We start from the raw sequence: 19,078 nt of genomic DNA, 5'->3' as shown, positions 1-19,078 counted from the left end.
GTGCATTCAAGGACCATTGAGTAAAAAGTGTTTTCAACCAAATTTATGCAATAATCTATTTTATTCGAGTAAGAATGACTGAAATGACTCGACCTGAAGACTATTTAGTGTGCGTTTTGACAAATGTCATTTTTGTGTAGTCAATGTTAGCGTCCGTATATCTGGTTTCACGGGCTCACAGTGAGTTTGTAACCATGTTTATGTCCGAGAACGTATAGTACCTCTATCCAACCAGAGTTCCTTCAGTCTGCCACTCTCTCACTTGTCTTTCCAAATCAAGGTGCAACATTTTCTTTTTTTTTTGTGTGTCTTCTCATACTTTCAAAGCTTTCTTTGACTTAGTCTTACATTGCATGCATGCTGAAACCCCCTCGGGAGATCAACGCACAATAAAACTCCAAGCAAGCTACGATTCATTGGTTACACGGCTTGATCATTCAACAACATTGCGTCATGTAAACATGCTTTTTCAAATGGCTCACAGGCCGGACCGAGTTGCCTGAAGCTGTGCAGCTGATTTTGAAGAAGCAAATCAAGGCTTTCTATGGAAAAAAAAAACATTTTTTTTCCCCCCAGCACTTTTCTAAACTTTATATATAGCAAAATCAGTTGCACATGCTCACATCGTTCCTAACCCTTCCATTCCCATACGCATCATCAGTTTCATCAGTGAAAAAGAATACAAAATAAAAAAAGACAAACACGTCATACATTTGGAAAATTGAAAATTGAACACGACGGCCCACAGGACCCAGCCATAACTATAAATAAATGTATTTGAATATACTCTAAATGCATAAATAATATCATTGATATGCACTATTCATCATTTCAAGAATGTTTAAATCTGTCAAGGATGGCACCATTGCTTTCTCAAAAGAAAAGTTTTTAACACATTGTTATATATTTCATAGAATTCATTTAAGCTGTAAAAATAAAGCCAAAGGTTTTCCCTCGTTTTCCTGTTTCCTGTTTCCTGTACGGCCTCTCCCTGGACTCTCAGCACCCTGGAATGCTGCACGGAGGAACGTTTGTGCTTGTGCGTCTCCGTGTTCACGACATGGACGTAGAAGGAGAGCAACAAGGGTCATTACTGTCATCAGAAGAGCCCCCCCCGGGGGGGGGGGAGGGGACGGGGTCTACATAGCTGCCAACTGTGGCGTAAGCGACACATCGGGAAGAGGAGAGATGGTACTGGTCGTGTTTGTGTTAAGATAACGGTTTGCCAAGAGACCCCAAACATAAACATCGTTACTCTTCTTCTCTCGGCTTTGGCTCGGACAAGAAGCAGCTCTTCTCACTCGGCTTCGCTTTTCCCGCTTGCACGTTTTCCCAGAGTGCGATGTACCCCCCTCTTCTTCTAATCCAGCCTTATTTTTCCTGTCACGGCTTTGACAGGTCTTCCGTTCCTTCTCCTCGCGTTATTGCCGCTCATCCTCCCTGTCCCGGCGTCCATGCCTTTTTTTCACCGAAGCTGACACAGTCCAGAAAAGCACCATGGGACGCATCAAATGACTGCCGTCATTCCCGCAGTATCCCCAAATAACATAAAGCAGTCCTCATCCACACGGTTGTTCCCTGCCTGGCCTGGTTAGGATTTGTCGCTGTGGGTTCAAAGACTTAAGAGGAGAGATAAGTTTGTAGTAAAAAAACAACAAAAGAAAGAAAATGGCAGTGAGAACAGCTCTCCAAAAATGAGGTTAAAATGTGTGATCTTTTATAGGTTTTCCTTTGATGTTTTCACTCCTGAAGCGACCCAGATGGAGGTTCGGTCTTCACCGCGTCTCCTCATCCGATCTGACCTCCTCTTCCCTTTAAAAAAATCATAATGACTGCTTTTTCACTCGCGCATTCGTTCCACTCCTCTTCCTCCGCTCTTTAGCATCAGACGTAAGCCGACTCGCTGGACTGTGTGCGCCCCAGGTTGGGCGGTTGGGACAGATGCGCCATGTCTTTCTTCCTGATCTCACAAATGGATTTCCTGCGGGCCTGGACGCCCCGGATGGCCGCTTTAATCTTGCGCCAGCCCAGATGGTTGAGCTCGGCCAGGTTGAGCACCACGCAAATGCCGCTCACCGCGAACATGAACACCAGGAAAACTGTTTTTTCCGTGGGGCGAGACACGTAGCACTCCACCTCCTTCAGACACGGGTAGCGGTCACATTCGAAAATCCCAGGCACACTGAAACCGTAGAGAAAGTACTGCCCGGCCAAGAATCCAATCTCCAGGGCGTTTCGGAAAACCACCTGGATGATGTAAAAACGGGAGATCCCTTCCTGACGACGGACCTTGGAGCTCTTCCCGTGGGTGAGGCCTCGCGGGGCGTTGGGGATCTCCTTCACTTCAAGGCAGTCGGGTTCTTCTTTACCTCCTCCGCCATCGCCGCCGTGCTGAACTAAAATCCCGTTAATGTTTCGGAGCTTTCGCGCCCCGTCCCTTCCCCCGTAGTCTCGTTCCATGATGGGATAGAGGAAGGAGTAGCGCCGGTCTCTCTGTTTGGCCGACTGGTGGACGGAGTACGTGATGAAGCAGAGGCTGGGCGTGCACACCAGAATGATCTGGAAGACCCAGTAGCGGATGTGGGAAATGGGAAAGGCCTTGTCATAGCACGCCTGGTTGCAGCCCGGCTGCAGGGTGTTGCAGATGAACATGGTCTGCTCGTCCTCGTAGACCGTCTCCCCCACGATCGCCACGATCAGGATGCGGAAGATCACAACCACCGTCAGCAGTATCCTGGAGACAAGACACAAATGTTAGTCCTTTCTTTGACATCCGTACATGTTATTCTCGGGAAAGACAACATATATGGAAAATCATGGAAATATCCCACTGAAGTACAACTGTAGTATCCGTGGGAATTTGATCGAAATTGTCTCTTCGCTCTGGTAGTCCGTCCATGAACTCTGATTGACACTATAAATCGCAAACGCCAATATCACATACTAGTGTAATGGCCGCTCACTGGACATCGAGCTGACAGCTTGGGGCTTGTGGCTCGATGGCCAGTGCTCTCAACTATCAATCTGCAGACCTGGGTTCGAACCCAAACAGACGTGTATATTTAAGACTGTACATTGTGCATATGGGAATCGGAGTTTGAGTTATGTGATGAAATGTGTCTCTGCAGTAATAGGAACAAACAAACAAAAAAAATATGTTATTTCGTTCATGAGTGGATATAGTGTACTTATAGTATACTTGCATAATGAAGACATTTTTTACAAATCTGCTGTGAGACCTATTTTATTTACTCACAAAAATGATGACATAGTATAAAAATGCGGTCCAATCTAGGGTTGGGAATTGTTTACATACTATAGCAGTGATACTGGTGCCAAATTGGTACTGAAATGTGCCAGTGCTTAGATGATGGCCAAACCAGTATTTTAAAAAAAAAAAGGAAAAATACAGATTTCATACAAAAACCAAGTAATAAATGAATCAATATAAAACAAATATATTATATTTGTCCATCTGTACGGCCACCAAGTATCACGTCAAACAGTCAACCAGTCAGTTAGTCCCTCCATTCATTAGTCAGTAAGAAAATCAGTCAGTCCATCAATCAATAATTTAATCCATCAGTCCATCCATCTGTCAGTCGGTAACTGTTTTTGTCAGTCTATCCATCCATCTGTAAGGCCACCAAGTATCACCTCAAGCGGTCAACCAGTCAACCAGTCAGTTAGTCCCTCCATTCATTAGTCAGTTAGAAAATCAGTCAGTCCATCAATCAATAATTTAATCCATCAGTCCATCCATCTGTCAGTCGGTAACTGTTTTTGTCAGTCTATCCATCCATCTGTAAGGCCACCAAGTATCACGTCAAATGGTCAACCAGTCAACCAGTCAGTTAGTCCCTCCATTCATTAGTCAGTTAGAAAATCAGTCAGTTACAAAATCGTTCAGTCCATCAATCAATAATTCAATCCATCAGTCCGTCCATTCTGTCAGTCGGTAACCGTTTTTTTGTCAGTCTATCCATCCATCTGTAAGGCCACCAAGTATCACGTCAAACGGTCACCCAGTCAGTTAGTCCCTCCATTCATTAGTCAGTTAGAAAATCAATCAATAAGTGTTGTGCTGCTGGACAGCAAAGGTATTGGAACAGAGCACTGCTGTTGCTGTGTTAAAGCTTTTTGAAACGGTCAACGGTGAGCATATGTTAGCAATAGCATTATTTATCAAATAATCTGTCACAATTAAAAAGGCTAAAACTTCAGCAAAACTGTGTAAATAAACTTTGTAAAAGTTCATCAGCTGATCAAAACTTTGCCTTCAGCCTGAAAGCTCCAGGATGCTTCCACATGGTCGCTGGGGATGGAGGATTGAAATGTCGTTGCACCACCGTATTGGACTACTTGGTTGTCATTGAGCGACAGATGTACTGCCATTGCTGGAATATCACAGCAGGCATTACTGCACTCATCCAATCAGTTTCCCTTGTTGTCGTCCAAGTGTTTGTGAGAAGTAATATGGGAATACGCTCATTCATCCTAGTCGTTGTATTGTTGGGGAATTGAATCGATCGCAACTGGTCTATTCAGGTTGTCTCAAAAGACAGACTTCAACTGAGGAGTTGGTGCAGTATTTATCCTCTCAATTTTGTGGTGCAAAAACGTCAGTCATTAATATACAGCGGAGCGACAATGTTATGGAGCCAAGTACATGTTAGAATAAAATGTAGATAGAAGTAATATAATGTTAGTTATCACCCTTATATCCATTTGCTTAGACAATAGAAAGTGTTTGAATGTGCTGAAGAAGAAATGTTCTTAATGTGACCTTGATCAGAGACCCCCATTGACCCCCAGGTCCTGGAGGTGCCTGGATGCGCCAACAGCAACCCTGCATATGTTCATGTTAATCCTGCAAGAATGTATCAAGATAAGAACTCATAAAACATTAAAAGTAATTACTCTCACATATACACACACACATAGACAAACAAATACAGCTCGTGCAACTGCCCCCCCCCCCTCAGAGTTGCACGAGCTGTATTTGTTTGTCTATGTGTGTGTGTATATGTGAGAGTAATTACTTTTATTGTTTTATGAGTTCTTATCTTTCTTATCGTTTTTATCTATTATCATGTAGTAGGGACCCCCCCAAAAGAGAATAAAAAGAGTGGCAAGTGCATATTCAGAGTGGAGCGGCATGTCACTGGGTATGTGGATTCACTCTCCTTGCTGCGAGTAACTTTGAATATTGTTGTCTGTCTCTTCTGTATTTCTGTATTTAAGTGTTTTTAAAAGTGTCTCAGGAGTTTGAACCCGAGAGTACAATGGGTAGAAGTGAGCTGTAATATTGTGTGTTGTGGTATTATTCTGATGTATAGCCTTCGATCGGTTTCTTTGTTCGCCATTTTGACTTCAGCACTCGTGTGTAAATTCTGGAACTGCAATTTCCAGTAAAGTGTGTTAATTGCAGTGAGTATCACATCCTAACATGTAACGGCCTGCTGCCACACTCAGTGAACTGCAGTCAACAAAGAAGATCCGGGGTGACTGGTGACCTACTCCCCGAATGCTTTGTCATGGCGCTTTAACTGCAAAGTAGGTCTAAAACAGCGGCCCGTGCGTATGAATGACCAAACCTTAGAATAAAGGTCAAGCGATCAGAGGAGACAACTGAAGAGAGAACTGAGAAAGATGTCGGCCATTGCACTGAAGAGCAAGAAGTAACACAGGCTAAGAAAACACAAAACATGATCGTCGGCATGATGGAGCGTGACACCGTGTCACTCCTTGATTCCTCTCACCCTGATGTGAACTAGAGAAGAAAAATCCAATTTATCAGGAGAGTAGAAACATGTCAGTATGAGTGGTGCCTACGTGTCTGGTCAGTCCCATTACTCACAGTGTGGGTTCTTTTTGTGGCGCAGCCAAGTGTGTGCAATTGAGTGTGATGGCGTCGTTTTGATCGATGTTTGTTTGGATTGTGCAAAAAGTACCAAAGCGATTAACAGGAAAACCTCGTGGAAGAAATGCCGCCTACAGAGAACATACTAACTCCTTATTTCTAAAATCACAAATACTTCAACTTGCTGATATAGTTCATCTTCAAACAGCTAAAATAATGCATAAGGCTAAAAATAACCAATTAGCTAAAAATGTCATCCAATACTTCTCTACAAGAGAGGAGAAATATGATCTCAGGGAAGAAGTACATTTGAAACACTTCTATGCTAGGACTACGTTATGCTAGCCATAGCATTTCAGTATGTGGAATCAAACTATGGAATGGATTGAGTAAGGAAATCAAACAATGCACAACGATGAGCCAATTCAAGAAACAATACAAGCAGTTGATGTTTGCTAAATACAAGGATGAAGAGTCTTGAACAAGTCATGATGTGCTATATATATCACTATATTGACACGCACTATGGTACACATTATGGCATTGGATGCTCATATCACCGAGTACTTTGGTACGGGACAAAAAATAAAAAAATGTAAAAAATGTTTAAAAACAAACAAGAAATTAATAAAAATTAATAAAATTAATTAATAAATAAAATAAATTTGCTAAATACAAGGATGAAGAGTCTTGAACCAGTCATGATGTGCTATATATATCACTATATTGACACTTACTATGTGTATATATAATCAAAAAACACCTTAAACTGTATTATGGAAAGCAGGAAGTGAACAAATAACAGTTAGTAACAGTTAGTGATTGTAAAAGTACCAGATGGAGGGGTAGGATTTAATAAGCTTTGCTTCTTCCTACTCCTTTTGGACATGTGGAACTGGGAACTGATTATGTGATGCATTCAATTGTAATCTGATGTATGTTCAAATGAAATAAAACCATTACCATTACCATTACCATTACCATTACCATTGTCCAAACACTTTTTTAGCACAATAAATGGAATAAAAAGTAGGAAGGAGCATTCCATGTCCTCTTATTGCCATATTAAGCCACAATGGAAGCAAAAACAGTAGGCTTCTGCCATGCGCATGTTGCTACTTTCATTTTCTACCACTTATCCTCACAAGGTTCGTGGGCGTGCTGGAGCCTATCCCAGCTGTCTTCGGGCGAGAGGCGGGGTACACCCCGGACTGGTGGCCAGCCAATCACAGGGCACATATAGACAAACAACCATTCGCACTCACATTCATACCTATGGACAATTTGGAGTGGCCAATTAAACTAGCATGTTTTTGGAATGTGGGAGGAACCCGGAGTACCCAGAGAAAACCATGCACAGAGAGAACATGCAAACTGCCTGAACGAAATCGGGTCTCCTAGCTGTGTCGCCTGTGCGCTAACCACTCGACACCTCCGTGCAGCTTATGTTGCTAGTTCTCAGCATTAATCATTTATGGGATTGTGTCGTAATCACAAAACGTAACATTAAAATTGCCTGTCCTCCTCTCTGCTTCTCAAGTTCCTCTCCTGCTGAAGTCATTTCTTTGATTTTTTTTTTAATTCCATTAATCTCTCATTTAATTTTCAGATCTAAGACCAACAAAACAGACCCTCGACATCGAGCTTTGTGCTTTGCTTCGAGGACGGCGGCTGTCTGAGTCTACTGTATAAGTCTAAAAACAGACTCCATATTTCTTTGAATACATTGATTGATCCTCGCCTTGAAGTTTGAGGCGAGTTTCACACAAGATCAACTCACTAATCACCACCATTTATTTTAATGAGAATTCCATAAATAATGATATGATGGATGGCTCCCATTACTCAAATGTTCACACCATTAACAATAGCCCATCAAACCTGACCTCATTACATTAATTATGGATTTATGGCCTTTGTGTGCATAGTCAATAGGTGGTGACATATAAATATGAATTTTCAGGCGGTGCGTAAAGGCAAGTAGAAAATCTGCCGGATAACGTGTTGTTTGAAAAGAGGTCAGTATGTGTAACACAGATGAGATTAAACCTTTTAAAATTTTAAATTTCATATTTAGAGGTTTAAACGATATTCATTGAGATGCCACAGCATACTATCCATACAAAGATAATAATACGATGATTGAGGTGACAGACAACATGCAACAATGTCCAAAGGATCCAAACACAGAAATATTCCACAACCAAACACCACAAAACAACAATACAAAAATGCTGCAAATGCCAAAAACACAGAAACCCTCAAAACACATGTGTCACTGAACGGTAAAAAAGGTAAGGTAAGAAAATCAATATCAAGCATCTCTACAGTAAGTATATACATCGAATAAGTGATTGATGCCCGACTATTTATCCATGTTAAACACACACAAGATAAGCTTGAAACAGAACATTTGGATTCCAGCTCGGCCAAAAGTGACTTCATGCAGGGAGAAACCCTGTCACTGCACCTGAGACATCGCCAGATAATAGTTGGATTGCATTTAGTCGTGTGACGGGACGTGGACCAATCACACAGTGGCTTTGCCCCTCTTGTGTGGTACACATGTGGATCCACAGGGCAGAGATAATCCTTTCCAGCATGTGGCGGCACGCACTTCACATGTACTGCTCGTCATAAGCACACGTCACTACGGATGACATCTACGCTAAAAAAAGGGGGTTTATTTTCAGTCTCCCCACCTGGGATGAGCTTTCGATTCCAAGTGTTGACGTTGGGCGGAGAAAATGTCATGAAATATGAAAAACAAAAATGTGTTTGCCCTTGTAATGACTGCATTAAGGAGCTTAGCGAGTGGAGAATTCACAATACGAGAGTGGCCGAGTGTGCCACAATGTACACACACTTCCGCTCAGAGGTTTAAATACACTCATCAGGACAATTGGTGAGTGGTGAGTTGACTTCTTTTTGTTTTTGCTTACCAACATGGTCGCTATCCACATCAACACAGTGGTGAGTTGACTTCTTTTTTGTTTTTAGCTTACCAACATGGTCGCTATCCACACCAACACAGTGGTGAGTTGACTTCTTTTTGTTTTTAGCTTACCAACATGGTCGCTATCCACACCAACACAGTGGTGAGTTGACTTCTTTTTTGTTTTAGCTTACCAACATGGTCGCCATCCACACCAACACAGTGGTGAGTTGACTTCGTTTTGTTTTTAGCTTACCAACATGGTCGTTATCCACATCAACACAGTGGTGAGTTGACTTCTTTTTGTTTTAGCTTACCAACATGGTCGCTATCCACACCATCACAGTGGTGAGTTGATTTCTTTTTGTTTTAGCTTACCAACATGGTTGCTATCCACACCAACACAGTGGTGAGTTGATTTCTTTTTTATTTTAGCTTACCAACATGGTCGCCATCCACACCAACACAGTGGTGAGTTGGCTTCTTTTTTGTTTTAGCTTACCAACATGGTCGCCATCCACACCAACACAGTGGTGAGTTGGCTTCTTTTTTGTTTTAGCTTACCAACCTGGTCGCTATCCACACCAACACAGTGGTAGGTTGAGTTCTTTTTTGTTTTAGCTTACCAATATGGTCGCCATCCACACCAACACAGTGGTGAGTTGACTTAGTTTGTTTTAGCTTACCAACATGGTCGCCATCCACACCAACACAGTGGTGAGTTACTTCTTTTTTGTTTTAGCTTACCAACATGGTCACCATCCACACCAACACAGTGGTGAGTTGACTTCTTTTTTGTTTTAGCTTACCAACATGGTTGCTATCCACACCAACACAGTGGTGAGTTGACTTCTTTTTTGTTTTAGCCTACCAACATGGTCGCCATCCACACCAACACAGTGGTGAGTTGACTTCTTTTATTTTAGCTTACCAACATGGTTGCTATCCACACCAACACAGTGGTGAGTAGACTTATTTTTTGTTTTAGCTTACCAACATGGTCGCCATCCACACCATCACAGTGGTGAGTTGATTTCTTTTTGTTTTAGCTTACCAACATGGTCGCTATCCACACCAACACAGTGGTGAGTTGACTTCTTTTTTGTTTTTAGCTTACCAACATGGTGGCCATCCACACCAACACACCACTTCCTCACCATCCACCAACGCCAAGATAGGTGCTTTCCCATGAATTGGGATGCACCTCAACATCCTTACACGGCACGTTGCCAGAACTACAGAAGAAAAACCTTAAACTGTATTATGGAAAGCAGGAAGTGAACAAATGTAATAGTTACTGATTGTAAAAGTACCAGATGGAGGGGTAGGATTTAATAAGCTTTGCTTCTTCCTACTCCTTTTGGACATGTGGAACTGGGAACTGATTATGGGATGCACTCAATTGTAATCTGATGCATGTTCAAATGAAATAAAACCATTACCATTACCATATATCTATGATAGCTATAATTGTATTTATATTATTAGAGTATTTAAATTACTATTGTGTATGTCACAAAATTCCGTAAAAACAAGTTTTTGGCCAGAATTTGATGTTTAATTACTGCTTCCAGCACCATTGAAGCATCGGTAACATTTCAACAGTAGCAATTTGGCCCCGGTATGGCCACGATATGCAAACGACACCCAACCGTACCCAAAATCACCCAACCAGCAAGTACAGTACTAGCAGAGTTTAAAAAAAAGACATCAAATTGCGTTTTAGGATGAATTAGTTCCAGACAGGGATAAAAAGATTATAAAGTCAGTAAAAAAAAAAAAAAAAAAAAAAGTGTGGTTGGGACATCTTCTCCTTAAATTAAAAGGGAAAGCATCCAGTGCCAGGACAGTGTGTGAGAGATGTGTGGGGGGGGGGGGGGGGCAGTAAGGAAATCCAGCAATGGGGGGAAAATCTCATCATGGAGAATGAATTATATAATAGTTTCCACACGCAAACCCGCTGCTGTAATCTGTGACTGGGCCAAGGGAGGATTCTTGCATTAGCATTTTTTTTTTATTGTTAATGCCATGGAATAGCTTTAGATTATCATAGCCCGCGCATTAACCTTCTTCACCTTTCTGTCTAAAACAGAAAAGAGCTCTGAATTAACTTTTTGCACCTGAATAGAAGACAAGTAGGTCCTTATGAAGCCATCTTGGATCTGAACATCTCCAACTAAATAGTACAATGTAAATATTGAACGTATCTATTGTCTATTAATATTGTTTGCACGCATCCAGTCAAGGAATATGATTCCTGCTAAAGCTCATCCCTTCATGCATACTGTATCTGCGGCAGACATATTAGCATGTTTCAACACGCTCACACCCTCGGCTCCCAGCAGACAGTTTGTTGTTCCCTTTGAATAATATTTTTGCAGGCGATGGGGATTAAGCAAAAACATTATGCCAACACTGCTCATAAACGCCTCTTTTCCTGCGGCCATCATGTTTCCGCACCGCTGTATTCCCTCGTTCGGATCCTCATCATAACGACGCTTCTGCGCTGTGCAGATGTTTGTCATGTTGCGCGTGTTTATGAGATGATTGTGAGCGTTTGAACGTAAAAAATCAATAAAGCCGTGCGGTAACGTGAACACATGACAGTACATGCACACTGAAAGCTTCTACGGTGTTTACAGGCCAAATTAAGAAGATTAAATTCGGCACTCGTGCATCAACTAGTGAGATCTGATCCAAGAGCTGTAGCAAAAATGTCAGAGTCATGAACTTAATATTACACTGCTACCACCACAATAATAAACAAAGATGAGCTTTATCTGCAGTTTATGATAAATAAAAACGTGCAAATCCACCATTTTGTTACCAGTGCTACCATCAAAACATGTACTATATAATAACGTTTGTGCAATTGCGAGTGACGATAATGAGAAAGGAAGTCATTGACAAAGAATCAATATAAACTGCAAAGAGAAAAGATGTAGCTATGGAGATAAAAAAAAAAAAAAGAGCAGCTGAGGTTCCTTACCCAGAAACCCCATAACCCCCCTTCATGCTCCTCTCTACTCAACTTCCCTCTGCTAGTTACCACGGCAACAGGCAAGGAACGGGGGAAGAGATGCGTGGAAAGAGAAGGGTGCCGCCTAGCAGCCAAGTCAACTGAAGCAGCTCGTTTGTGTGTTGCTTGTGTAGGTTCTGTCGGAGATGCCTCGCACGGCTAGTTTGCCTTCATTATGCTGCAGTGTGGAAGATGCTTTGAAGATTATTCATTGAGGAAATACACTGGCCTCGTTTTACTTTGTGCATCATTTATTTAAAAAAAAAAAGGTTGCTGGGAATCTTGACAAGGAGACACACGACTTAACGATAATGATGCTCTCTGTGAATTAAATTGGATTGGGTACGTGATTTAGTGGGGGGAATATCAGTGCTGTTACTGTGCTGGTAGGCTCCAACGTCATGGTTGAGATGCTAAACATTTTCAGATGTTCACCTTTAACCTTCGTCGCTACCTGGTTCCTCTCTGCTTGGCTACGTCTTTAATGGTCGTCTTTAATGTCGTTTTGGAATGTTTTGGAATTCCATGTTAAAGGTTTAAAAAATATCACCTCGTACTTCGGTACGTGACAAAAATAAAATAAAAAATATTAATTAATTAAGTAAAAATATATAAAAAATGAAAAAAATATATATTTAAAAAAATTTGAAAAATTGAAAAAATAAAAAAAATAACTATATTAGGAAAGCAGGAAGTGAACAAATGTAACAGTTACTGATTGTAAAAGTACCAGATGGAGGGGTAGGATTTAATAATCTTTGCTTCTTCCTACTCCTTTTGGACATGTGGAACTGGGAACTGATTTGACAAAAAAAAATAAATAAAACAAAAAAAACTCAAACTGTATTAGGAAAGCAGGAAGTGAACAAATGTAACAGTTAGTGATTGTAAAAGTACCAGATGGAGGGGTAGGATTTAATAATCTTTGCTTCTTCCTACTCCTTTTGGACATGTGGAACTGGGAACTGATTTGACAAAAAAAAAATAAATAAAACAAAAAAAAACTCAAACTGTATTAGGAAAGCAGGAAGTGAACAAATGTAACAGTTAGTGATTGTAAAAGTACCAGATGGAGGGGTAGGATTTAATAAGCTTTGCTTCTTCCTACTCCTTTTGGACATGTGGAACTGGGAACTGATTATGGGATGCACTCAATTGGAATCTGATGCATGTTCAAATGAAATAAAACCATTTTCCAAATGTTTTCTGCATGTAAAACTACAATAAGACTATAAGTATAATAATAGAATTGTACAACTGTAGCAAAAACCTCGAATCTTTCCCCATTTCCTTGTCTGATCCCACAGTACCTGCATCTATACCTGCTACTATACCGGGTACTTCTGTAGATCCAATACATGCAGAGAATCTGTTCGCTACCCCCCATTAATTTAAAATCCAGTACAGGACAAAATGACTAGTTTATTATGTACAATACTGTATGTACAAGAACCGACACGATGTATGAAAAAAAAAAAATCCTACAAAAACTGGAGAGTATAAAAATTGCGGTTTGACACTAACTGTGAAATGTTGATTCAAAATCAGACAAGAAAATAATCGTCAAGCTAACGGGACAGACGGATTTTCATGCATATCACAATTAATTGCATTTTTTCATCATTGGTGCTCTTAATCATGACTAGTGGGGATCTACTGTGATGGACAACAAGAATTCTGCATTTACAAAAGTAATGATGCAATACTGCAATACATTGAATAAGTACAGAAAGAACCAATGGTAGATTTTTTGATGCAGATCTCAATAAAAAGTGGGAGTGGGATTGTGATTCATTTTTTTCCACCCTCATTTGAATGCATTCATGTCCCTAAGGTGGACACGAGTCGGTCATCCAAAAAAACATTGAATCCCGTCACATCAAATACGGACACTTGAGGCCGCCCGGCTTTGCTGCGGTTCATCAATAGCTCCAAGTTCACAGCAGGTCATCTGGCGTTCCGCTACAACCGAGCACACACTCATAAGCCCACAGGGATGTTCCGGCGCTCGGGGCCAGTGACAGAAGGAGCGAGGGGGCTGCACTCGCCCCTGCTGACAGACCTTTATCCTGCATGGCCACCCACTTCCCAACAGGCACGCACACACACCATTTCACCCAAACGCAAAGGCCAACTCCACAGAACGTTGTGGGGATGGAATATTTATCAATTACAGGACACCTCCGCATTGATCTGTACACACACACACACACACACACTTTTGTTTTTAATCACAGAGCAACAAACTCCTCCAGATGTTGCAGGGCGTCACAAAGCCGATTGTGTCTGACATTGCCAAGTTGAACCAATCCCCTCAGAACACAATGAAACATCCTCATAGCAACCAGGAATGCTTATTTTAACATGAACCTTCCTGTCTGGGGTCACGCCAACATGCGTGTGTACGTGTGTGTGTACGTGTGTGTGTATGTGCTCTTATAAGATGATTTATGACTATTCTTAGTACATTTTTACCTGACTTTACAATGAATTATATTGAAGTTTAGTTCATTTCAGGTACACAAATGTGCAGTTTATTGGAGAAATATTCATTCATTTTCTACCACTTATCCTCACCGGGGTACGGGTGGGCTGGAGCCTATCCCAGCTGTCTTCGGGCGAGAGGTAGGGTTCACCCCATCAGAGGTCACATACATATAGACAAACAACCATTCACACTCACATTCATACCTATGGATAATTTGGAGTGGCCAATTAACCTAGCATTGTTTTCTCCGGGCGGCACGGCGGTCGAGTGGTTAGCGCGCAGACCTCACAGCAAGGAGACCAGGGTTCAATTCCACCCTTCACCCTCGGCCATCTCTGTGTGGAGTTTGCATGTTCTCCCCGTGCATGCGTGGGTTTTCCCAAGTTTCCACATTCCAAAAACATGCTAGGTTAATTAGCCACTCCAAATTGTTTATAGGTATGAATGTGAGTGTGAATGGTTGTTTGTCTATATGTGTCCTGGGATTGGCTGGCCACCAGTCCAGGGTGGACCCCGCCTCTGGCCCCGGGATAGGCTCCAGCACCCCCGCGACCCTCGTGAGGAAAAGCGGCAGAAAATGAATGAATGAACGAATGTTTTCTCCGGGTATTCCGGTTTCCTCCCACATTCCAAATGCATGTTCGGTTGATTGGCGACTTTTCCACAGTTGTGAATGGTTCTTTGTCTAAATGTGCCCGACTGTGCGATTGGCTGGCCACCAGTCCAGGAAGTACCCCGCCTCTAGCCCAAGTCAGCTGGGATAGGCTCCAGCATACCACCACGACCCTAATGAGGTTAAGCGGTAAAAAAAATGGATGGATGGATGTTTTGGAATGTTGAAAGACTTCAAAAACATCATGATAATTTTTCATATTTGATGTCATCTATTTATTCTCCACATTATTATTTATTATTTATTATTATACGGGAGCCAGGGAATGACATTTCATTGGCAATTTCACTGCTGTGTTATTGTGCAATGACAATAAAGAAAGTCTGTGTCAAAATGTTATTTTTATATGATGTAAAAGGCATGTTGGGAATTAATTCTCATTAATCAATATATACAAGTAGGATTAAATAGACTGCTTATTCCGACTGCTTTTCGGATACGCGTTGAACTCTGCAAAACCGTTCCTTGATGTCACTTAAGCCTGTGTGAACCTACATTTACCATTTAAATTCAAGTATTTGTTCCATGAAACTGTATTCATTTATTTTTATTATCAGTCAATCATCTTCATTTAGTAGCATTTAGTAGCATGTCTCTTGGCTGTAGCGCTTCCAGTAGCGTCGGTATATGTTGGATTCTTTTTGTCCAATCACACATACTATTAGCAATAGTTTGACATAAATATTGATTCTTTTTTCTTGAATATTGAATTAATATTTATTCTTCTATGTAGGTATGTGTGTGTTTAGTGTTATTTGTTTTACTTTTTATTCCTTTTTATTACATTTTTATTCCATATGCTGCTCTTTGTGTCCTTTAAATTGCCTCTCAGGGATAAATAAAAGTGTTTTGAATTGAATTGAATTCTGAACTGCACAGGAAACTAATTACCATCACAGTATTTGTACTCCGGTTCCGGTATGTACTGCATTGGGGATGCACAGCCGTGGCACAATGACAATGATGCTTGCGCTCAACGTGGGCAACCATTGTTTAAAACAATAATAATATGGAATATACAGTAAACCTCGGATATATCGGACTCGGATATATCGGAAATTCGCTCACAACGGACAGATAAAAAAGAACCAATTTTTCTGTAATGCATTTCCAATAAAAATTCATTGCATATATCGGATTTTTTATAACGGATTTCGCCTATTTCGGACAAAATCTCCAGTCCCGTTCCAATTCATTTCCATTAAATTTCCCTCGCATATATCGGATGGCCGCATCGTGGTGCTCCGATTCACCGAATCGTGACAGGCCGCTATACGATGTCATTTGCAGCGTTTGCAGCGTTGCCTGCGCGTCCAGGTACATTGGAAACATAGTCAAGGAAGTGCCTTTTTATAACGGATAAAATCCCATTTACGCATATACCGGATATAAATCCGATATATGCGTAAAACGGACATTTTCCGGTATACGCATATAACGGATTTTGCTTATATCGGACAAAACCAGTGGGAACAATTGAATCCGAAATATCCGAGGTTTACTGTATTACATTTTTTATGTTACTGTGTCTGCTGAAAAAAAAATTGTCCGATTAAGTCCCCACTGAAGGTCCAGTTACCAAATGCACCATCCGTTGCTGTATATAGACATATGCAATGTAAATGTTGATCAAAAATACATTTTTGCACCATAATGAATTACAGGACAAATACAAAAGCACCATAATAACATTATATTCTAATATACAACAAGCATTCCATGATTTTCTTGAGGAAATGTAATTAAACTCGGACTTTTCACTTTTTTTTTTTAAATGTAATACAAATTTACTGCAGCCATATTGATATATATAGATTATAAAACACTGTATAATGTCCAATATAGTAATAATTGCAAAATAACGATGTAACGTTTTCTAAAGTCAGTGAGTTAGAACAAGAGTTAAAAACTCCTTAATTTCTAACGATGAATAATGTCTTACAGCTTCCTACTGAGAGACCTTCCTCTCCCAACGCCGTACAGACAATACTGTGGCAGTTACCGTGGCAACAGATGAGGCCACCAAGGAGGAGTAAAAATAGAAACATTGACGCTAAGAATAGACTGCTAAAAATCTACTCCGAGATGTCATTCAGAATAGATGACTGGCGCGCGAGATAAGAAGTGCAAGAAGCGCAAATCCATCCTAACCCTGTCACCATGGCAACAGTCCAGTCCATTGGCTTACTTGGGTTAGGGTGGGTCAGCGGTTCTCGGTTATTTTATGTCAGGCCCCACTGGGGGAGAGAAATGTTTTTACGGCCCCCCAATTTGAAATTGATAATGTATTTTTTCATCCATATTGGGCAGGACTCGAAACTGAAACTAGCGAAATGCAATAAAATGGAAAAAAGTGAGGCATACAAGAGTACAACAAATTCACACATGTTGGCAGGTCTGCACTCCAGGGTGTACCCCACCGATTCCAAGGTGGACACGGAGGCAGGAGTGAGGCAAAAGCAGCAAGAAGAGCAGCAAGAAGAGAAAGCGAGCAAAAGCCCAGGACGGAGGAGGGAAACACAGATAAAAAAAAGGGAGAAATGATGGGCGTAATCCAGATTAAAACTGCGGGGTTTTTGGACAATCCCGAGTAAGGAGCGTTTGGCGCTTGCCAACTCTCCGCCCACCGTGACTCCCTCGTGCCAAGCTCCAACCCAAATCAGCCACTCTGGCACATGCGGGAAGCCTCCATGACACACAAGCCTGGCACGGGAGCCGCAAAGGGAACATCCCTCGCACATTCCGCCCACAAGCATGGATATTCATCTACCACCGTAGTACTGGATTGGCTCATAGTGTACAGATTATAGAATGTACGGTAAAGTGAAGGGGGTCCTTGTATAGACAAGGAGTGGGGGTCCAAACTTTTACCACTGAGGGATGCATTAAAAAGTCAATAGATGCAGGCTAAGGCTAAAAAAAATCCTAAAACATAACATATATATATATATATATATATCTTTACTATTACTATTTTTCCTTTTGCGGCTTCTGTGCCACAAGCCAATAAAAAGAACCAAGCTGTGGCCCACAAATGGTCCCCAGGCTGCACTTTGGACACCGCTGTTATGAATCATGGTGGTGATAGGAGTCACTTTTTTCCCTTTTAATGCATTCAATTGTAAAATAAAGTCAGCTGTGCAAAACATGTCAACAAAAACTACTATAAGAGCTGGAAAGCTCATATTCCAAATATACAACATAAGGTGGTCCAGAAATATTTCAGTATTGAACAAAGCAAAATTTGTTCTCAATCAGAAAATCACTCCTCCCCTAATCATGCTAACTCTGTTGGGAGTCAAGGGTGAGGTAGGTCTTAAGTTCCACAAAAAAGAAAATAATATTTGCTGCCAATGCTGCCTTACTTTAGTTACAATGAACACTACTTAATATCTGAAAAAAAAAAAATCTGGCTGCCATTTTCAAGAAAACAACATTGAGCAAACAGCTGCCATACATGGACTTCCTTAAAAAGGACCAATTATGCCCATCGATCCTTTGCATTGAGCTGTGGTCTCCTATAGAACACCATCAACACAAGCTGTTCCCATTCCAGATGTATTTCCTATTATTTGTACTTCCTGCCAAAACTGTCTGTTTTCATTTATTCCACCCACTCCACTGTAATAAACTATGAACCATATAAGGAAGTCCGCCCTCTGTGATGTCACAAGGGAACGGTTTTACCACACCTTTTCAAACCGAGCGTTTTCAGCCATGCCAAATGTTTTTCAGGGCTCATTTCCAAAAATACAAACCTCAATATCTGAAACTTTGGCATCATTTAACATGAGAATACAACATTCTAACTACATTTTTAGGTTAGAAAAGTGCAAAAGGCATCACAGGTCCTCTCTAAGAAATTCAAAAGATCTCATGAGTCAATTCATGAGAATTAGGAGTGGCATAAAAATGAAAGCAAAACACCTCATGTGGGGCGGCACGGCGGTCGAGTGGTTAGTGCGCATTTTTATTTTTATTTTTATTTTTATTTTTATTTTTATTTTTATTTTTATTTTTATTTTTATTTTTATTTTTATTTTTATTTTTATTTTTATTTTTATTTTTATTTTTATTTTTATTCGATCTGTGTGGAGTTT

General features: G+C 40.9%; 1 protein-coding gene across 1 annotated transcript in view; it reads right to left on the bottom strand.

Moving 5' to 3' along the window:
- Positions 1-288: 288 nt before the first annotated feature.
- The window catches only part of LOC131134503 (gap junction delta-2 protein), a 35,645-nt gene continuing 16,855 nt past the window's right edge, over positions 289-19,078 (bottom strand). Inside the window, exon 3 of the mRNA XM_058079872.1 lies at positions 289-2,734. Coding sequence (XP_057935855.1) covers positions 1,885-2,734 — 850 coding nt within the window. The 3' untranslated portion in view covers positions 289-1,884. The remainder of the gene's footprint in view (positions 2,735-19,078) is intronic.

Source organism: Doryrhamphus excisus, chromosome 8 (assembly GCF_030265055.1).
Source record: "Doryrhamphus excisus isolate RoL2022-K1 chromosome 8, RoL_Dexc_1.0, whole genome shotgun sequence".
Lineage (NCBI taxonomy): Eukaryota > Metazoa > Chordata > Actinopteri > Syngnathiformes > Syngnathidae > Doryrhamphus > Doryrhamphus excisus.
Note: the sequence above shows the minus strand (reverse complement) of the source record. Positions and strands in the feature narration are given on the sequence as shown.